The sequence below is a fragment of the Zalophus californianus genome, chromosome 14 (assembly GCF_009762305.2).
Source record: "Zalophus californianus isolate mZalCal1 chromosome 14, mZalCal1.pri.v2, whole genome shotgun sequence".
In the NCBI taxonomy this organism is placed as follows: Eukaryota; Metazoa; Chordata; class Mammalia; order Carnivora; family Otariidae; genus Zalophus; species Zalophus californianus.
The window spans coordinates 57,143,248-57,164,479 of NC_045608.1; the positions used below are offsets into that span (position 1 = coordinate 57,143,248).

The 21,232-nt window shown below is 37.0% G+C and overlaps 1 protein-coding gene across 2 annotated transcripts in view; it reads left to right on the forward strand.

Annotated features, from left to right (window-relative positions):
• The window catches only part of ELP2 (elongator acetyltransferase complex subunit 2), a 54,621-nt gene that overhangs the window by 2,248 nt on the left and 31,141 nt on the right, over positions 1 to 21,232 (forward strand). Inside the window, exons 2-14 of one of the 2 annotated variants that reach the window (XM_027575428.2) lie at positions 556 to 634; positions 3,326 to 3,396; positions 6,801 to 6,957; positions 7,228 to 7,305; positions 9,019 to 9,083; positions 10,077 to 10,143; positions 10,595 to 10,735; positions 12,088 to 12,183; positions 13,450 to 13,550; positions 13,751 to 13,882; positions 17,391 to 17,540; positions 19,234 to 19,422; positions 20,702 to 20,771. In XM_027575428.2, the coding sequence (XP_027431229.1) occupies positions 556 to 634; positions 3,326 to 3,396; positions 6,801 to 6,957; positions 7,228 to 7,305; positions 9,019 to 9,083; positions 10,077 to 10,143; positions 10,595 to 10,735; positions 12,088 to 12,183; positions 13,450 to 13,550; positions 13,751 to 13,882; positions 17,391 to 17,540; positions 19,234 to 19,422; positions 20,702 to 20,771 (1,396 nt within the window). Of the gene's footprint in view, positions 1 to 555; positions 635 to 3,325; positions 3,397 to 6,800; positions 6,958 to 7,227; positions 7,306 to 9,018; positions 9,084 to 10,076; positions 10,144 to 10,594; positions 10,736 to 12,087; positions 12,184 to 13,449; positions 13,551 to 13,750; positions 13,883 to 17,390; positions 17,541 to 19,233; positions 19,423 to 20,701; positions 20,772 to 21,232 lie in introns of those variants that run through there. The other variant, XM_027575429.2, reaches the window with a different exon arrangement.

The window sequence follows — 21,232 nt, forward strand, 5'->3', positions numbered from 1 at the left end:
GGCCCTGAAAGGATCTGCTGTTTGAGGGAGGAAGTAGTTGTGGCTTGGTAACTTTGTATCATTAAGGTTGAAGGACCCAACACCTGATCAACCATGGTATGCAAAGTTGAGTCATGAATTTGAATCCAGTAATTGTGAATTCCTCTATTGAGGAATTTTTGCTCAGTAAAGCCCTCAGATTGGTGTAAACTTGGTGGAAGTAGGCCCTGAGACCTGTGGGCGCACAAGGAAGAGTTACCTTGTCTAGCCTGGGGTGTCAAGACAGGCTCTCCAGTAGAGAGGGTTGGAGGTGATTAGTAGGAGCCAGCAGATGAAGATCGGAGAGCTCAGTGTGCTGAGAGCACAGGACATAGGAATTGTGGAGTGGTGGAAAAACGCAGACACACATTAGAGTGAATGGATGGTTTAAAGTTTATGAATTAAGAGAGGTGATTTGGTGTGAAGTAATCCTGAACTTTATTGGCATCAAAACCACTGATAACTGACTTCTATTAATTTATTAATTCCTCTGTGGGATAAATTGTAATTTACTAACTGGTGTTTTCTTCTGTAAAGAAAAGAGTTGTTATTACCAACCTGAATGGTCACACTGCTCGAGTCAATTGCGTACAGTGGATTTGTAACCAAGATGGTTGTAAGTATTAATCTAGTTGTTAAAGCTGATCTCAATTGTTTTCTGATAAAGTATTATTAGTCATTTTTCTTTTATCAGTTGTGTTAATTTAACATTAGCTTATCTGATATTATGCAGTTGGAAAACAAGAAAAACAGGATGCCTAGTGAAATATCTGAGCTGTACTCCATAGAACTACACCATGGATAACATAGCAGTGCCTAGGATGAGGGTAGATACAGCCCCTGACTCTGGCTAGACCCTCTCCATTGTCCACAGTTTTTGACTGAAAGCCTGTAAGCAGGGCCGGTGCTGGTGTGCAGGCTGGGATTCGGAGGATTTGGCTTGAGATCTGTTTCTGCCACAGACAAGCTATTGCGTTTTTAGGCAGGACATTGCATCTCTGTTCACCCCATTTCACCTTAGTAACACCTGAAAAGTAAATGCTTGAACTTGGTTGGGTGACCTTAGAGGTTCACAACACCTGTGAGGTCAAAATTATTTTCAGAATAATACAAGAAGTTATTCACAGTTTTCATTCTCATCCTGTCTCACGTACACAGTGGCATACCGCAACAGATTCAGTACAGAAGCAGATACAAAAATCCAGTTGTATTCTAATAAAGTCACATGTTAAAGAGATTGGCAGAAATGTAAAACAGTGCCTCTCTTCTCATTAATTTTTTGTTTTGGAAAATATAGGGATTTCCCCTCCAGCCCCCCACAAATGTTATTTATGTTAACGTGTGATGGGGTTCGTCATCATTTTTGAGTAAACTAATAAAAAAGTATTTTTCAAATTTCTGGTTTAATTTCTAATGTGGTTGATATTGGTACACATAGTCCATATAAACAAAAGCTTTTGGGGTTCTCAAAAAATTTGAAGAGTGTAAAGGAATCCTGATACCAAAAAAATTGAGGATTACTGGACTAGATTATCTCCAGGTCTCTTTTATCTCTAAGATTCTCTGAGTCAAGAACTTTTAATTAACATATTGCTTTTAGATGGTGCTTCTGAAATCCTGTGGAATTTCCTCAGATGTCTTATATATACCTACTGTGGTATTCTTATGGACTCTGAATTAATTTTATTTTCCTTTCCATAAACATTTATTGAGAGCATTCTGAGCCATGAGCAAATGCAGAATTTTCTGAACGAGTAAGACTTTGCCATGACTTTATCTCTGACATTAAAAAAAAGTTTAATAAGCTACTTATTTCATTTCGTAGTGTAGGATTAGTCATGTTAGGTCAGTAAAAATAGTAGAAAGAGTGGCTGTTGGTGCAGATATTAAAGCACAATTGTAATTATATTAATTGCCACCAAGTGACATCAAAGACTACTTGAATTTCTGTATAGGGATTTATTATAGAATATTAATTTGGGCTAGTATATTTTATCTTCCCTTTAAAAGTGAGGTTACATGAAATGAATTGCTTGTGTTTCACTGTAATCTATAACTATTAGGTTTGGTTTCCTCCAAGATTGGGGCTCTATCACCAGATAATTAAGATGTTTTTTCTTAACCCAGGTATCAGTGAACATAACATTTTAATAATACCATTTCATATTTTCAGGGATGCCAGGCTGGCTCAGTCAGTAGAGTATGTGACTCTTGGTCCCAGGGTCATGAGTTCAAGCCCCATGTTGGATGTGGAGCCTACTTAAAAAGATTAAAAAAATACTACTTCATATTTTAAAATTTAACACATTATTTTTATGTTCCTTATAGTAATTTCCAAAGTCATGTAGTTAAATGGCTTAATTTCTGTGATGTATGAAGTAATTAAAGCCTAATATCACAGCTGGCTGGCACTAGGGTTAGGACATGAACCTGGGACTTCTGACTACAAGTCTAATGTCCTTTAGACAATTCCCCACCACTTCCCCTAAGTATCTAGCACATAAGCCAGAAGAAACGAACAAGTGGAAAATCCAAACTAAAGTGATATTTGATTATTTCCACCCCCCTTTTGGTTGTTAATCCTTTTGTTATCAACAAGAAGTTGTAAATGGTTAAAAAAAACTACTTTGAAATATTTGTCTTATTTTAAAAATATGTCATATACTTGATAACAGCAGCTGACTATAATATCTCACATATGTTATTCCTACCAAAAGTGTTTAGCCTGAATCTTACATGAGGAAACAACCAGATATATCCAGATTAGGAACATTCTGCAAAACAATTGTCTGGGACTCTGATTGTCACAAAAAAGGGGGACTGGGAAACTATTCTAGATTAAAGGAGACTAAAAAGATATGACAACTAAATATGCAATGTGTGGTCCTTAGATTCAAAATTTTAAAAAGGTATAAAAGACATTACTGGGACAATTTGGGGCAATTTTAATATGGACTATATGTTACATTAATGATGCTGTGTCAACAATTAAAATTGTTGAATACAATAATTGTATTGTGGTTTTGGGGAATGTTCCAGTTCTTAGGAGATAGATGAAAAAGTGTTTTAACAGTCAGAGGTCCTGATATCTGCAACTTATTTTTAAATGGTTTGCCATAAACAAAGAGGTCTATGCATATACATATATAGAGAAAGTGAGATGTTAAGCAAATGTGGTAAAATGTTAACAGTTGGTGAGTCTAGGTAAGGGGTATATGAGTTTTCTTATATCTTTTCTATAGCTTTGAAAGTTCTCAAAATAGCTGGGAAAAAATAAAAATATTTATGGAAATATAATTTTTTCCAGCTTCTTCTACCGAATTAGTTTCTGGAGGATCTGATAATCAAGTGATTCACTGGGAAATAGAGAATAATCAGGTGGGTAAACATGTTTATAGTTATAAGAAATAACTTATATCTGCTTTTATTTTCAGCTCTTTTTTTCATATCTGCTGTGTTCTTTTATGAAGTTGCTTCATTCTTATCAGTAATCCAGATCCTATATCTTCTGTACTTCACATGCCCTGTACCCTTTCCTCTGATATTTGTTCTCATATTCATATGCTGTCATTCATTTCTGTGAATTTCCCATCTCTTTGGAATAGTTCTCAGACTGCACTTACAGGGGCCATTTGTTCTCTTTTCAGTGATAGCAAAAATTAACACTGCCCGTGTTCATAGGACAGCTGTTACCATGTCGGTATAGAGTACCTAATTCTAAGTAATGTTATATTACGTGCTGCTGACTATGGATGGATCTCTATTGATGGACACTAGGTTGTTTCTAGTTGTAAGCAAAGATTAAAAGCGTGTTAGACATTTGAACATCTGTCATGCAGAAGATGAAGAGGAGGCAGAATCTTGTTTATGATTCATGTACATGGTTTTGATGGCAAAATGTGCTTGAATAGCTAAAGTACAAGGGTAGCTCCATAGATATGTGCTATAACTTGCTGTACCACAACCATGGTGCTGTGAGTTTAGTAGAGTTTTAAGAGGTGGCCTTTGAGTTGGGTCTTAAAGTGTGGGATGGTTTCCTTGGGAGGAATTTAAGGGGCAAGAATTCCTGGTAGGAAAAATGGCATGAATAAAAAAGCTCAGGTGGTAAAGGAGACCACCTGCTCAGCAGTATCCAGTTCTTAACCAAAGCCTAAGATGTCCTTAGGGCAGGGTTTTCTGAAGTTTGTTCAGAGAATTACTCATCTTTCAAGAAGTTATGTGAAAAAAGGAATCTATGGGCAATCAAGGTTGGGAAATAACTTTGGTGTATATACCTAAGGTATATATCCTATACCTTCTTTAGAGAGTCCCAGTGCACCATGAGTATAGTGAAATCCCTGCAGAGTTCTGACATGGATGAAAGTTGAGTATCTTCATTTAACTAGCATTTTCCAAATTTCTTTCAAGTTTGAATTTTTTTTTTCTTTTAAATCTCTTAGCATTCCTTGTAACTCTGAACACCATAGTTTTGGAAATGTTCCTAGGTAATTCATTGTAGGCAGTGATACTAAGTACATACAATAGGAGAAGATTGTGTGGCAATGTGAATATCAGCTTTAAGAGTTTGTTCTTTATTAGCAGGCATTTGGAAGTCATTGATAATTTCTAAGCAGAAGAATGTGAGTGTCAAAAGAAGATTAATCTGATAGCAGTGTGCCAAATTAGAGTAGGAAAAAATATGAAGGAAGCAGTGTGGGGTGTGTTTTTGAAGGGAAGATGATTTTGACATTGACTAGTTATCACAGGAGTGGGAGCTGGTGTTAGGGGAGTGAGTAATTAAAAATAGTGGGATTCTGATTTCAGGCTCTGGGAGAAAGGTGCTTCTACAAAGAAAAATAGGGAAGTAGGAAGGAATATGTGGAATTTACTTATAGACATGTCATTTGAATTGCTGGCCAGACATCTAGACTTGTCCTCAGAAAGAGAGGGCAGATGTGGAGGTGGGGATTTTGGAAGTACCTAGACTTGAATAAGAGCAAAGAGGAGTGTAACAAACTTAAGTCCCGTTTGGACCGATCTTGGCAGAGGAATCCAGAGAATGATTTGAGCACTCATTTTTGAGATTTTGAGGTGATACTTGCAAAACTCTTTCCTCAGTGTTGCCTCACACTTCTGTAAGTAGGGAGGACTGAGCAAGTATCTGATGGCAGACAGCAAACTTAGAGGCCAGGAGAGAATGTGAAGGCAGACAGGGGGGAGGACGGCAGGAGGGTAAAAGGCATAAAAGGGGAGGAAGGGAATAAGGATTTAGGGGAAGGGTCCACACATGGAAACCTTAGAGACTTACAGGTTCCTTTCCATATGCATTGCCATGTACACAGGAGCTCAACACACACCTCTGATAAAAGGAAATAATTCTAAGCTGGTATAATGAGAGGTTTGAGTCTCTGATGATCGAGCATTGTTTTTTAGCAAGCTGGTGAACTTGAGAGGTTTCTTTTGTTTGAGTTTTTAAAATTCTCTGATGGTTGACACATAACCCTGCTTAAAAATGTAAAGTGAGTACTTTCAATAGATTTAATCTTTTAGGGAGTAATGATAGAGACTCGTGATAAAAGTTTAAATACAGAAAAGTGTAAAGAAGGAAAATTAAGTACAAAACAGAGTTAACATCCTAATGAACGTTGTTCTAGCTCTCTCTTTTGTGTGTATGATTATACATAAAAGAGATTATACTGTACTTGAGTTTTTAAAAATGATTTTTCAAAGAAGGCAAAGGTCAATGATTACAGGAAGTTAGTGTACAGATCCTAATACATAACTATTAATCATCTTGAGTGGCAGAGTTTTGCTTAACTGTGAAAACAACTGAGCAGGCATTGAAGGGGCCCCTCTATTTCAGTAGACAGCAGATCATAGAAGACACTTCTCATAGGACATGGTGGAATCTCACACATTTTGAACTCTAAAAAGTATACCTAAAATAGCAGAAATGATACCATAGTGAATAATTTTGCATGGCAGGCAGGTAAACTTGATAAACAAATGGGATTTCCTAGTTCTGTTTGCCATTTTTTTTTTCATTTTCTATCTGTACTTGATTCAGGCAAGTATGAGTGTATGCTAAAAGTACTTGGTAAAAGTTTGATGGAGAATAGAATATTTACCCAATTCCAATGTATAATCTCACATAGTATCACCAAAAAAATTAACTTCACAGTGAAAAAACCTGGCAGACACTACCTCTACTAGGATACCAAGGTTAACATCACTAAAATTGGGACTGAGTGATATCATGTGCTTCCTGACATGATGCATGCGGATAGTAATGATGTTAAAATGTATATCCAGAATCTAATCATGAGGAAATATCACACTAATCCAAAAGAAGGAACATTCCACAAATCTGGCTGTAGTCTTCAAAGGTGTCAATGTTGTGGTTGTCTTTCCATGTTATCTTTTCATTGGGTACAGTGTATGTCTACAATAATTTAATCAGTTCCATATTAGGAATTTTAGGTTAATTGCAATTTTTCACTGTTATAAAGAGTGTGTGATGAATGTCTTTCTGCATTTGTCTTTTATTGTTACACTAGTGCGGTTAGCATCTCAGAGTAGATTCTTAGATGGGAAATTGCTGTGTCAAAGGCTGTTCACGTTCGTGTGTCCTTACTGTGTTCAGACCAACTTCTCTGAAGTTTACATTCTCTTCAACTTGAAAGGATGCATTCTGGGTTAGGGATTTTAACTGTAACTTTAATTCTGTGATTTTTAGTTAAACACAGATGGAACGGTTAATTCCTTTTTTATCATAATGTTTTTGTCAATTCTTTCTGATATAGCTTTTAAAAGCGGTCCATCTCCAAGGCCATGAAGGACCTGTTTATGCAGTGCATGCTCTCTACCAGAGGAGGGCATCAGATGTTGAATTACATACACTGATAGTTTCTGCAGCTTCTGATTCTACCGTTCGAATCTGGTCTAAAAAGGGTTCAGAAGGTAGGTTTAGAGACATTATAACCCATATGAAATAGTAGTTGTCAAATGAGTGACAGGAGAACATACATACCATTTTTTTTTTTGGTGTTTTAAGTCATTTTGTTCTCTGTAATGTTAAAGGTTGATAATTTAAATTCACATGGTCATTGGGGGCTCAGGATTGACCTCTTTTATCCCTTCCTGCACCCGGGGCTGTGATGATGCTACCCAACCTTTCTGCATGGATAAGCTCAGAGTTAGTTGTTCATGGTGTTTTTTATTATTTCTTAGTAACATGCCTTCAGACCTTGAACTTTGAAAATGGATTCACTCTGGCTCTCTGCTTATCTTACTTGCCTAATACTGATGGTGAGTATCCTGCTAAGTATACATTAAAACAGCAATATATTTTTATATTTCCATACAACCAGAACCTAAAAGAAACATTAGGTCTTAATTTCGTATCTAAATGTTTTCATGAAACAAGTTGAAACATGGATAATATACTTTTTAAAAAAATTGAAGTATGGTTGACAAAATGTTACATTAGACAATAGTTTCAGGTATACAACATAGTGATTCTAATACTCTGTACCTTATGCTATGCTCACCAGAAGTGTACTTTTTGTTTTCAGTATTCAAATGATTTTTGTGTAGAACATAAAATTAAGGGAAAGTGTTAAGAATTTTGATAGCTGTTGAAAATTTAAGTGATTTAATATGTACTTGGGATTGATACTGCTATTTATCAAATATATTATCAACATCTGTAGATCTAATTTGGGAAAGTTAACCCTTTGAAGGTGAAGGTCTAGGATAAGTTGAAAAAATACTGAAGATGTCCCTTATGAACATTTCTGTGAGGATGAGAGCCTCTTCAGATCCTGCATAATAACCATTTGCCCAAGACCACTTAAAATTTCCCAACAGAAAGTTTTCCCCTTTGCTATGAAACCCATCTGTCTATACCTTTAATTATCCTCCACAAAGTTGATGGCCAGTGGGAGTCGGTCCATCTCTGCCACCTCAGTTGCTTGGAGGACATACCTCGTGGAGAGAGGCAGGCCTGCAAGCCCCCAGCCTCCAATGCCCTCCGCAGCAGGAACTGCGACTCCACCGTTTCATGTGATGCTCCCACTTTGTGTGAGGGCTCCCCGATAGGAGGAACTCATACATCCTGGCTTTGTAACAGAGAATTTAGTTTCTTCCCATCCACATTGAGGCCAAGTGACTGGAGTTTTTTTACTTGATTTAAAGTGAGGAAATCTTTGAAAAACACACTTCTGTTTACATTTACTTAGAAAAAGAGTCCTTATTTTATCTGCTGTCCTTCGGTAATGTGAATTTTTTATAGCCTCATCTTTCATAGTGTTTTAACTATGTATTTAACGACCTGCTTTTTTTTTTTTTTTTTACAAATTGAGGTGTAAGTGACATATTAGTTTTAAGTGTACAACATCATGATTTGATATTTGTATTGAGAAAAGATCACCACAGTAAGTCTTATTAATGTCCCTGAACGTACATAGTTACAGAATTTTTTTTCCTTGTGAGAACTTTTAAGATTTACTGTCTTTGCAACTTTCAGTTGTGCAGTAGTTACATGCCCTTTTACTTTGTTCTCTATTGGCTTCATGAATTTGGTTTTACTGTTGAATTCTCAAATAAAATGTAAGATGCTTGAAGTGACAAACATACCCTGAAATCTTTGTGCAGTAGCCATGATGCTGGGCTCATAGCTCTTATATTTTCTTACTCAGTTGGGTTAACAACTTTTTGGATTAATCTTCTGGTTGACTTGGTGAAATGTTTTTTATGTTCTTTTCACCACTACTTCTATCATAAATGACACAGGATGGAGGAAAGGACTCTCAGTCATTCTTTGCTAAGTAACCATTTAATAGAACATTTTAGAGTGTTCATTTTATTCCTATAGACATTTATTGAGCACTTTCGATGTATTTGTTCAGGGTGTGGAAAGTAGAAGCCTGGGTTCTTTACGCAGTGCTTAGAATCCGGCATTGGTGATGATCATAACATGTGATGGAATATTTACAGTAAAGCCTCATTTTATCCTTCCAGTACCAATATTAGCATGTGGCGATGATGATTGCAAAATTCACTTATTCGTTCAAAGAGATGACCAGGTAATTAATGATTTCATTAAGATACTAGAATTATGTTCTGCTTAATTACATATCATAATATAGACTATTTCTATTTTTTTTTTTTAAAGATTTTATTTATTTGACAGAGAGACACAGCGAGAGAGGGAACACAAGCAGGGGGAGTGGGAGAGGGAGAAGCAGGCTTCCCGCGGAGCAGGGAGCCCGATGCGGGGCTCGATCCCAGGACCCTGAGATCATGACCTGAGCCGAAGGCAGACGCTTAACCATCTGAGCCACTCAGGCGCCCCTAGACTATTTCTAGATGGTAGAATTTTAAGCAATGTTCTAATCTAAACCAAAATAGTCCAATAGGAGAATCTTTCTGACAGTCCTCTCTATCAAACAGTTTTCCACTTTGTTTGAACACCAAGTAAGTGCTGTCTTGGCCACCTGGGCCAGAGTTGTTAGGTGGGAAACAGGTCGTTGAATGGGGGAAGGACAGGAGGAATGTTGTGGTAGTGATTTTTTTTTTTTTTGGTCGATTTTAAATAAAGTATATCTGTGGTGAAATTCCCCTGGTAGTGTTTATTTGTCCTTCTGAGCTTTACCTACATGTTGAGTGGTTAAATTACAGGAGGGAAGTTCCAGAAAAGATGTAGTTTAACTTTTGGTTTATTTATTTAATAATAGAGGTGCTTGTTTCTTTGCATTCTATAAGAAAGTTTAAAATGGTTGTGAATGTCCAACCACCCAGCTTTTTTCTATAGAACAGCACATGTCATTTTATCCTGTAAACATTGAGTATTTATTTGTCTATAGATAACCATATTACCTACTCACATGAGTTAGATGATTATAAGATTTTTATTCCCAAATGAGAGCTCTATCTTATGTCTGACCAGAGTGTTCCCAATCTAAAAACAAACAAAAAACAGTGCGTTAGGACTGGCTGTAACCCCAAATGAAATCACTAATATACATGAAAATATTAAATTCTTACATCAAGGCTGATGATTTTTGTTATCTTACTAGTTTCAGAAAGTGCTTTTGCTCTGTGGACATGAGGATTGGATAAGAGGCGTGGAATGGGCAACCTTTGGTCAGTATGAAATCTTGCTGAAGTACATATGATGGGGCAAATGTGTGGAACTTCCAGGAAAGCAGCCTCTTATGTGTTCATTTAATGTTTTCTTTGTATGTAACATTTTTCTGTTGTCTCTATTAGAAAAGAGGATTCTTCCCCTTTTGTTAACTATTAATTGGGGTGGTAGAGGATGAAACTGATGTATTAGACATGCAGACGTTCTTGAGTTCTTTGTAGAATTTTGTGGACTGTGTATAAGAATGCTGCACATTGTAACCATTTATTAGCATTGTATGTATATTTGCCAATGTTACTAAAAAAGAACATAGGTCAAATGAATGAAGGGTAGGGAAACAAAGTCTTATTTTTCCAGGAAATCTAGAGATCAGCATATTGTAGAGGAGAAAGGCTTATACCTAAATTTAAGAATATAATGTTTAAAAAATAATGTGTTTTTTTTTATTAGGTAGAGATCTTTTCCTAGCAAGCTGTTCACAAGATTGCCTAATACGAATATGGAGGCTATATATAAAATCAACATCTTTAGAAACTCAAGATGATGATAATATAAAACTGAAGGAAAATACTTTTACAATAGAAAAAGAAAGTGAGTAATAATGAAAATATTTGATGTACCAGCTTCCTAGCTCATTCATTTATCTGTTTCACTATACACCTACGTGAAGGTTAGTTTTTTAGAAGTATCTGTTGCCTACCTGAAACTGATACTATGCATTTTTTTTATAAAGGTTATATTTGAGGATAAGTTATTTTTCATAATAAGTTTCATAATATGAAACGTATTTTTTTCTAACCATATTAGTAAGGTTTTTAAAAATTGCTGAAAATGTCTAATGTTTTCTCAATAAATTAATTTATAAAATGATGCCAAATTTGCAGTTTTAGCGTAGGAAGATCTAAAGGAATAAAGAGAATTATTCATACCTTTACTGAATAAGAGACAAGCCAAAGCACTACACTTGAGTGGTATATGTAATTCTTATTTTCTTACTGTCTGGAATCAGAACAGTACCTCTGCATGGTAGATCCTGCTGGAATGTTGTATTTGAAGGCAACACTTTTGAGTGTTCACCTAAATTATAAAGTTAGCCCTCAGTGAGCATTGTTCACCTAGGAATACTCTTCTTTCTTATTACTTTAACTGATTTTAAAGCCTACTAGAGTTGAGATTTTGGTAACATAGTTTTATGGGGAGAACCAGGAAATCTTTAACCAGCATGTTATGAGTAGCTAGCTATTCCCAAATATGAAATTTTTGTGACATTTTTATTAATTATTTTATTTGAAAGGTTACGATACTGCTTTGATCTCCTCTATTTCTACATTTTTTTTTAAAGATTTTATTTATTTATTTGACAGAGAGAGACACAACAAGAGAGGGAGCACAAGCAGGGGGAGTGGGAGAGGGAGAAGCAGCCCTCCCGCGGAGCAGGGAGCCTGATGTGGGGCTCGATCCCAGGACCCCGGGATCATGACCCGAGCCGAAAGCAGATGCTTCACAATTGAGCCACCCCAGCGCCCCTATTTCTACATTTATCTTAAGTTTTTTTAAAAAATGGTATTTAGGCTATTGCATGTTGATAATGAGTGTGGATAGGAGGTTGTCAAGGAGCCTGACATCTCTGGCTTTGCTTTTTAATTGGAATATAACAGTAGCTGTTTCAGAAAACTTTTAAAATCGAACATATTCCTTAGTATGTGTTTATGACTAGATAGAGAAAAATTGAGAGAAAAATTTATATATCTTTGGAACTTTTTTCTCCGTAATTTTGAACAATGGATAAAATTAATGGAATTTATTTTTTTGTTGAATGCTCTTTTTTGTTAAATGTAAATCATGTTCTGATTTTTGGAAAGGGGGTATGTAATTGTACAACTTGGTTCTGAAAATTCTTTTTAGAAGAGCTTTGAGAAAAAATGTCATTGTTTTTGTTGTAGGTATTAAAATAGCATTTGCAGTTACTCTGGAGACTGTGCTGGCTGGTCATGAAAACTGGGTAAATGCAGTTCATTGGCAGCCTTCATTCTACAAAGGTAGGAAAAAAAAACACACATATCCCTCATTTCACTTAAATCTCACGTATAGAATTTTAAGCTGACCAAATGAAGTGGAGGGTTTTTTTGATTAAAAATATCAAATAGGGACACCTGGCTGGCTCAGTCAGTGGAGCATGCAACTCTTGATCTCAGGGTTGTAAATTTGGGCCCCATGTTGAGTGTAGAGATTACTTAAAATCTTAAACAAAAAAAAGTTAAAAAAATAAAAATTTCAAATATAAGACATTTTTAAGTTGGCAAAGTATAATACTGCAGCTGCTGGACATATTCTGCTGGACATGTTCTGCTGAACACTCAATTCCATTGAAACTTACACTCCTGAGTGGGAAAAATATGACTGATGCTGTGATGCTGAAACCACCACACCCCTTTTAACTCTTTAAAAGTTTTCATCTAATTATTATGGGATTTAAGAGAAATTGGCTTTTAAGCCAACTTCAATTTCACTGGAACTTTACCCCCTGCAAATAGAAAGTTGGTGTAATACTGGGATAGAACATTTATGAAAAAGCAAGACTTTCTTCCTTTTTCTTTTGCCCTCAATCTGCATTTATAGAGTGATGGTTGCATGCTGAAGCTGGTGCTGCAGTGTAGAGCTAAACAAGGCACAAACCTCACATTCTTCCTCTAGCCCCTTCCCCAGGGCAAGAATAGAAAATATCAATAATGAATACTCAGGTAATCAGTATTCATTTATTATTGATATGCCATATTTGTTACAGTTAACAAAGAACAAAGATATTACTGGTATTGAGGGACCCCTATGTATTCTTTCCTGAACCCTTTCCCCTCCATTCTTCCCTTAGGGCAACTACAGGACTGAATTTTACTGCATATCATTCACATGAGTGTTTTTATACTTCTGCTACACATTTACGTAGCCACAAACAGTATTGCTTTATAGCTGTTAAAACTTGATATCAATATGTATTCTCTTACAACTTGCCTTTTTAGCTTAACATGTTTTGGAGATGTATCCATGTTGATTCATGTAGCTCTAATTTATTTTTTTGAAGAATAATATTCCATTGTCTAAATATACCACAATTGATTCATCTAGTCTTCTAATGGTAGACCTCTGTGGTATTTCCAAAAATTTTGCTACTGTAATGCTGCAGGTGAATGTTCTTGCAGTACCCATGTCATGTTTTTCTAGTGCAGTACCCATGTCATGTTTTTCTAGTACAATCTACAAACATAATGCTTGTTGGTCACTTTAAGGCATTAGCTTTTATTCTTTAGATGGTGTTCTTCAGCAGCCAATGAGATTGTTGTCCGCCTCAATGGATAAAACCATGATTCTCTGGGCTCCAGATGAAGAGTCAGGAGTTTGGCTAGAACAGGTAAAAATGTGAATATTTAAGGAACAGAAAATTGGGTTTGATAAACAATATTTAACCCCCAAGTTTATATTCCTGGAGCTGCAGCTGTTAACTCTTTATGTATGCTAAATAAGAGGGAATGTAACAATCTCTGGACTCTCGGATTTCTACTGTGAGAAGTGTGGAATATTGATTATAAATTATTTTCTTTTATTGCATAGGTTCGAGTAGGTGAAGTAGGTGGAAATACTCTGGGATTTTATGATTGCCAGTTCAATGAAGATGGTTCCATGATCATTGCTCATGCTTTCCATGGAGCATTGCACCTTTGGAAACAGAAGGCGGCGAACCCAGTAAGAGAAGCGTTTTTAAATAAAGCATTTGTAGGGGCACCTGGGTGGCTCAGTCGGTTAAGCGTCTGCCTTCGGCTCGGGTCGTGATCCCATCGGGCCCCACATCGGGCTTTCTGTTTGGCAGAGAGCCTGCTTCGACCTCTCCCTCTGCCTGCCTCTCTGCCTACTTGTACTCTCTCTCTGTCTCTCTGTCAAATAAATAAATAAAATCTTTAAAGAAAAAAAAATAAAGCATTTGTAATCAAATAGAGTGAAATGAAACCTGGGTAAACTATGTTACATACTTATAATACTCTGCAGAAACATAGAGGTGTTTAAGTTCAAATGACATCACTTCTTACTATAGACATTATACGGTCGTTATACTGAGTAAGAAACTTAACGCTTTTCTTAGATTAAAAGTATTCATTTGTCCAGCATTGTTGAGGTTTTGAAATTTGCACATAGGTAAACTTTCTACATAAGTGAACTTTAAGCTGTATAAATTTTAAGCTCTGCCTTTAAGTTCTATACATTTTTTTGATGGGAGTGTTTCCTAAAATGTTTACTTTCCCTGTCTTCTTAAAAGAGATAACATAATTTGGTCTTTCCTTGGATAGTTGGGTACTCCATAGGTAATTACTGATGAGTGACTGACAAAAGGGCAGTAAGACTACCTGTTATTTTGTGAGGGAATATGTTAATGCTCTCGGGGCTGTTCATAAGTGTAATTTTAAATGGTCCTCTAAATACTGGGCTCTTTTACATCTTTTTTTATAGTTGTTAGTCTCTTATCTTCCTCTAGTCATGTAGCTGCCTCTCAACATTATTCCATCTCTTACTTTCTAATTTGCTTTTGATCTGTTTCTTTGGGTTTGGGGAAATGAAATTGCAGGAACAGCAGCTAAGAGCACAGGCCTTGGAGTGAGGCCACCCGCGTTCAGACCCTGGCCCCAGCATTTTCTAGCTCTGACCTTGAGGACATTGCCTAACCTCTGTCTCAGGTTCCTCCTCTGTGAAATGTGTATAGAAATAGCACCTACTCAAAGGGTTTCTGTGATGCTTCAGTGAGTTCATATTTGTACGGTGTGAAAAACTGGGCCTGGTACATATGGGATAGTATATTTATATATTTTAAATCAAGTAAATAAATGAAAAAAGAGCATTGAGTGAAATGTGAATCAATAGATTCTGAATGGGCATCTCATGGCTTCCTTTATAAAGTAAAAATTCACAGCTTTGCATAACCTTTAGTTGGTGGGCTTTGTAATAGTTGTGTCATATATAAGGATTTGACTTCTCAGTGCATGGAATGGTTTACATTTTCCCTTATATTTTCCGTTTGGTGTTGACCTTCAAGATTGTTTCTATTGTATGGAATCAGACCTATACATACAGAGAACAAACTGATGGTTTCCAGAGAGGAAAGAGGATGTAGGGTTGGGCCAAGTAGCTGAAGGAGAGTGGGAGGTACAGACTTCCAGTTATGGAATGAGTAAGTCGTGGGAAGAAAAGATACAGCATAAGGAATATAGTCAGTGGTATTGTAATAGTGTTTACGGTGACAGGTGGTAACTACACTGGCAGGAGCATAGCATAACGTATAGATACGTTGAATCACTATGTTGATACGTTGAATCACTATGTTGTACGCCTGAAACTAATGTAACATTGTGTGTCAACTGTACAAACATACCAAGAAACAAAAGGATTATTTCTACTATGAAATGAGCCAGGGAATCATCAGCTAAGGCACTTTTTTTTTTTTAAGATTTTTTAATTTGAGAGTATGCGCATGTGCGTGGGTGGGGGGGGGCAGAGGGAGAAAATCTCAGCAGACTCCTCCCTGAGCATGAACCCCGATGTGGGGACTCAGTCCCACGACCCCGAGATCATGACCTGACCAAAATCAAGAGTTGGGGCATGCTTAACTGACTGAGCCACTCAGGTGCCCCTAAGGCACTTTTAAATAAGATATTTTTTAGGATGAATTTTGTTCTTAACTCGGAGTGCCTTTGAGCCATATTTCAGCTTTAGTTTTTGAGAGCCTTCATAGAAAAAAAGCATCAGATGAGTAAAAAACTCAAACCAGAAGATAGAGTTCAAGGAACTTTACTTGTGCTTACAGTTTGGCTTCAGATTTATAAGCTGCTTACCAGGTATTTAAGGTGACTTTATAGACTTTATAAAGAAGTTTTAGGTTTACAAAAAAATTGAGCAGAAAGTACAGAGGGTTCCCATTTACCCTCTGCCCCCATACATGCACAGCCTCCCACACCAGAGTGGCACATTTGTTACAATTGGGGCAGATTTTAAAAACAAATACTGTATGTTAGGACTGTTACAGTGGAAAACTACTGAGAGTCCAAAAGTGCTGTTCTTTTTTCAGAACTTTTTGGGAACTCCCATTAGTGCTAACTTTAGAATCAATTTTTATGTCACAGAAGAAATTAATAGCACTTCTTAGTCACAACCTTTTAATTTTTTTGACTAGAAAATAATATAGCTTAGTTTAATCACTGACTGTATTCATCGTACTTGGCTTTGAGTGACCTTTTAGCTATTTATACAAATTTAATTTTACTTTAAAGATTGTTTTACCACTACTTACGTTGTTCAAAAGATGCTTGTAGATGAGACACATGACATTTTCTATATTTCATCATCTCTTTGTTCGCACGGTTGCTGGTACAAGCTTCCTCAGGAGGTGGGTCTGCTAGGTTTGATTCAGCCTCTGCTCTCTATACCTGTAGCTCCTTTTACTTGATAAGGAAAGCCATCGGGGCTCCTGGGTGGCGCAATTGGCGAAGCAGCCGACTCTTGGTTTCGGCTCAGGTTGTGATCTCAGGGTGTGAGATCAAGCCCCGCGTTGGGCTCTGTGCTGAGTAGAGTCTGCTTGAGATTCTTTCTCCCTCTCCCTTTGCCCCTCCCGCTGGTGCACTCTCTTTCCCTCTCTGTCTCCCTAAAATAAATGAATCTTTAAAAAAAAGAAAAAAAACCAAACCAATCAGGCACATACTCAGAATCTACTGACTCATTTTACATAATACTCTTTATTATGTAGTTTAACAGAAAAATACATAATGCCTAGTATGGCATTGTTCTGGATGCTCTACAAATAAAAATTCATTTAATTTTCGTAACAACTGTACAAGCTTGGTAACTCTTTTACAGAAGAGTCCTTTGAGGCAGAGAAAAGTTAAATAGTGTTTGGCTTCTAGGAGGCATTCAGTAAATGCTGAAGAGGGGAATTTCCCAGGGTTACTGCTTTAAAGGACGCAACACATATTTGAATGTTTAAGTTCTAATATGCTTGATTGGAAAACCTGTCCTTTTATTTTAGGATCGTATTATTTTAAGATCCCATCTTGTTTTTTTTTTTTTTTTAGTTTTTTACCTTGCTGGGGGGGCAGGGGCATCAGTCTTTTCCATCATGCCCTGAGGGGTTTAATTAAGTCATGATTAGACTTAATTCTGAGTAGTAGTGATCTCTGATTATTTTGATGTGTCATGAGTTCTTTCATTGCAGAGAGAGTGGACTCCAGAGATTGTTATTTCAGGACACTTTGATGGTGTCCAAGACCTAATGTGGGATCCAGAAGGAGAGTTTATCATCACTGTTGGTACTGACCAGACAACTCGGCTTTTTGCTCCGTGGAAGAGAAAAGACCAGTCACAGGTACAATGTCTTCCTACTTGACTGACATTTTTTTAAAGTACATTTTTTTAAAAAACATTCTTGAGCATGTGAAAAGTGGGGCAACATTGTTAGCCACTATGAAAATGCAATTGAAAACAATGACACGGTGCCTCTGCACACTGTAGAGTGGCCCAAGTGAGAAGTACTGACAGTAAGGAGCAGAGCTAAGGATGCTGAGCGGCCGGGCTTTCGTATGTTGCCGGTAGGAGTGCAAAATGATACAGCAGTTAGGAAAACAGTTCGGTATTTTCTTAAAAACTTAGACATACGTATACTCCTTACAGTTCAGACAATTTAAGTGTTAGTTGTTTTCAAAGTGTATTTACTTGCGTTCTACATAAAATTTCACTTATCCCTTGTAATTTTAGGTTTAATTCATTAGGAAACACTGTCAAGTCTGCAGTAAAAGCGAATTTCTAAAGTCATGTAGTATTAGGTAATAGTGATTGAGGGCAATTTTTGTTCAATAAACTTTTCAGTCTTGGGCCTGAACCCAAAAAATTACAACCGAACTTTTCCACTGGCAAGCCATTGAACTGTGCTGTGTGGTAGAGAAAGCCTGTGTACTCAGCTTTAATTTCTGACAAAAATTCTTGGAACTCACTGTGGGTCAGTCCTTGAAAATGAGTGAAATCTGCCACTACTTCAGTAGCAGTGGTAGATTCAAATTATGGAGTTGAGGACATTGGGAGCAACACTGGAGTCCATTAAAAAAGCAAATGATTTGCAGTGCTTTTCTTTGGCTATTTGTGATTTATTACCTGTACAGCTCAGCTATTGTTTATTAATCATTCATTAAAAAAATGGATAAATTGGACTTCACCAAAATGTAAAATTTCTGCTTTTTGAAAGATGCTGTCAGAAAAATGAGAAGACAGGTCACAAACTGGGAGAAAGTATTTACCAAGCACATCTCTAGTAAGGGATTGATATCCGGGGTATATAAAGAACATCTCAGAACCAAGTAATAGGAAAACAAACAATCCTGTAAAAAAAAAAATGGGCAAAAGATTTGAACAGATATTTTTCCAAAGAAGATACAAGGAAGTAAGGACAGGAAAAGATTCTCAACCCCACTAGTCATTAGGGAGATGCAAAGTAAAGCTACAGTAAGATACCATTACACACCTATCAAAATGATTAAAGTAATAGACCATGCCAAGTGTTGATGAAGGGGCAGGCCACTGGCACTCTCGTACCCTGCTGGTGGATTGTGAAATGTATAACCTCTTTGGGAAATAGTTTGGCAGTTTCTTAAAATTTAAATATGCATCTTTGATATCATCCAGCCATTTTACTTATAGGTAGTATTTACCCAAGAAAAATAGAAGCCCATGTCCATGCAAAGACTTGTACAGAAATGTTCACAACTGCTTTTTCAGTAAAAGACAAAAAGCGGAAATAACCTAAATGTCTATCAGTACGTGAATGGATCAACAAGCTTCCGTATATGTGTATACATACACGTATCTATATATATAGCTGTATGAGGGAATACTACTCAGTTACAAAAAGGATTGAATTATCATTGAACACAACGTGGATGAATATGCTCTGTGGTCATATTTCCATGGTATAGTAAATGATTTTGCATCTGATATTTTGCTTGTTGAAAAGAATTCAGTTTTTGAAATGTATGATCATTTTTTGTTTATCCTATTTTAATACCCAGGTGACTTGGCATGAAATTGCCAGGCCTCAGATACATGGCTATGACCTGAAATGTTTGGCAATGATTCGTCGGTTTCAGTTTGTATCTGGAGCAGATGAAAAAGTTCTTCGAGTATTTTCTGCACCTCGGAATTTTGTGGAAAATTTTTGTGCCATTACGGGCCAATCACTGGATCTTGTGCTTTGTAATGTGAGTATTCCTCTAATGTTTCAACTAAATCCATGTACTTCATTTAAAAAATTTTTTTTGCTTAAGCCTGTAAATGGAGCTCATGGGTAAAAGGAAGTCAAATCATGTTATTGGTTTGACAAACTTTTGTGCACATTGTGGCGTGCATTAATTTAAATGTTAAAACCAGAATTTTTTTATTTATTTTTTTTAAGATTTTATTTATTTATTTGACAGAGAGAGAGCACAAGTAGGCAGAGCGGCAGGCAGAGGGAGAGGGAGAAGCTGGCTTCTCACTGAGCAGAGAGCCCGATGTGGGGCTCGATCCCAGGACCCTGGGATCATGACCTGAGCCGAAGGCAGACGCTGAACGACTGAGCCACCCAGGCGCCCCCAGAAATTTTTTTAAACAGTAGCCTAAGACGTAAAGAATTGCAATGTTAAATCAAGGCAGGAATACCATGTATCATCACTGTGTTAGGTGCCTACAGTAAAACAATATATAATAGGTCATTTTTTTTTTTAAGATTTCATTTATGGGAGCAGGAGGGAGAGGGAGAAGCATGCTCCTTGCTGAGCAGAGAGCTGATGTGGGGCTCAATCCCAGGACCCTGGGATCATTACCTGAGCTGGAAGGCAGACACTTAGCTACCTGAGCCACTCAGGCACCCCTAGATAGGTCATATTTTCAAGGAGATTTCCATGTAGCTGTAGGTTAGAGGTAGGGAGCAGTGGAACTGAAGTACTTGGAATCACTAGATGAGACCAATGATTTCTTTGGTGGCTAAAGATAATTTGGTATAATTTGCGGGGTATAAGCAGATTATTGGCACTTCAAATGGCACTCTAAAAAATTTTTTAAATACTGAGTTATTTAAATATGTTTAATGAAAATACTGTCTTTTTAGGAAACGGTGTTTGCATGAGCATCATTAGGCATGTGCTTGGGAGACTAGGGGATGCCATTTTCAGCCCACTTTTTGCTAGAAACCAGACGAGTGCACTCTTTGTCAGACTTTGAAACTCACAGAGCTGTTAGGGTTTGACAAGCTCATGGATGAGAAGATAGCTGACTTTATGGATTGGGTGTAGAGGGTTGGGGGTTAACTGCAGCCTGTCTTTGGAGAGTGATTGCTTAGCATTCCATCTGTTGGTTTAAAAGAAAATGGAAATATAGGCAGATATCCACACAATGTGGTCTTTAAATTGTTCCTCTGCATTTATGAGCATGATATTTTTGTGTTCCTGAGGTAATAGTAACTTTTAGTGTTTAAAACATGTGTCATACTTTTTATTCCAGCAAGACGGTGATCTTCCAGAAGGAGCTACTGTCCCTGCTTTGGGGTTATCAAATAAAGCTGTCTTTCAGGGTAAGGCTTTAAGTGTCCAAAAGTTTTGAACCCATAGTGGTTTTTAAGACCTAGTTACACACTTGGATAACATGTACCTCATGTTCATTATTGATTTTTTTAATAATTTTTTTAAGATTGGGGCTCCTGGGTAGCTCAGTTTACCTTCAGCTGAGGTCGTGATCCCAGGGTCCTGGGATCAAGCCCCCCGCATCAGGCTTCTTGAAGCTCAGCAGGAAGCCTGCTTCTGCCTCTCGCACTCCCCCTGCTTGTGTTCCCTCTCTCATAGTGTCTCTCTCTATCAAACAAATAAATAAAATAAAATAATTTTTTTAAGATTTATGTATTTATTTTAGAGAAGGGGGGAGGAGCAGAGGGAGAAGGAGAGAGAATCTCAGGCAGACTCCTTGCTGAGTGCAGAGCCCGAAGTACGGCTCAATCCCTACAGCCCAAGTCAATACCAAGAGTTGGCCGCTTAATCG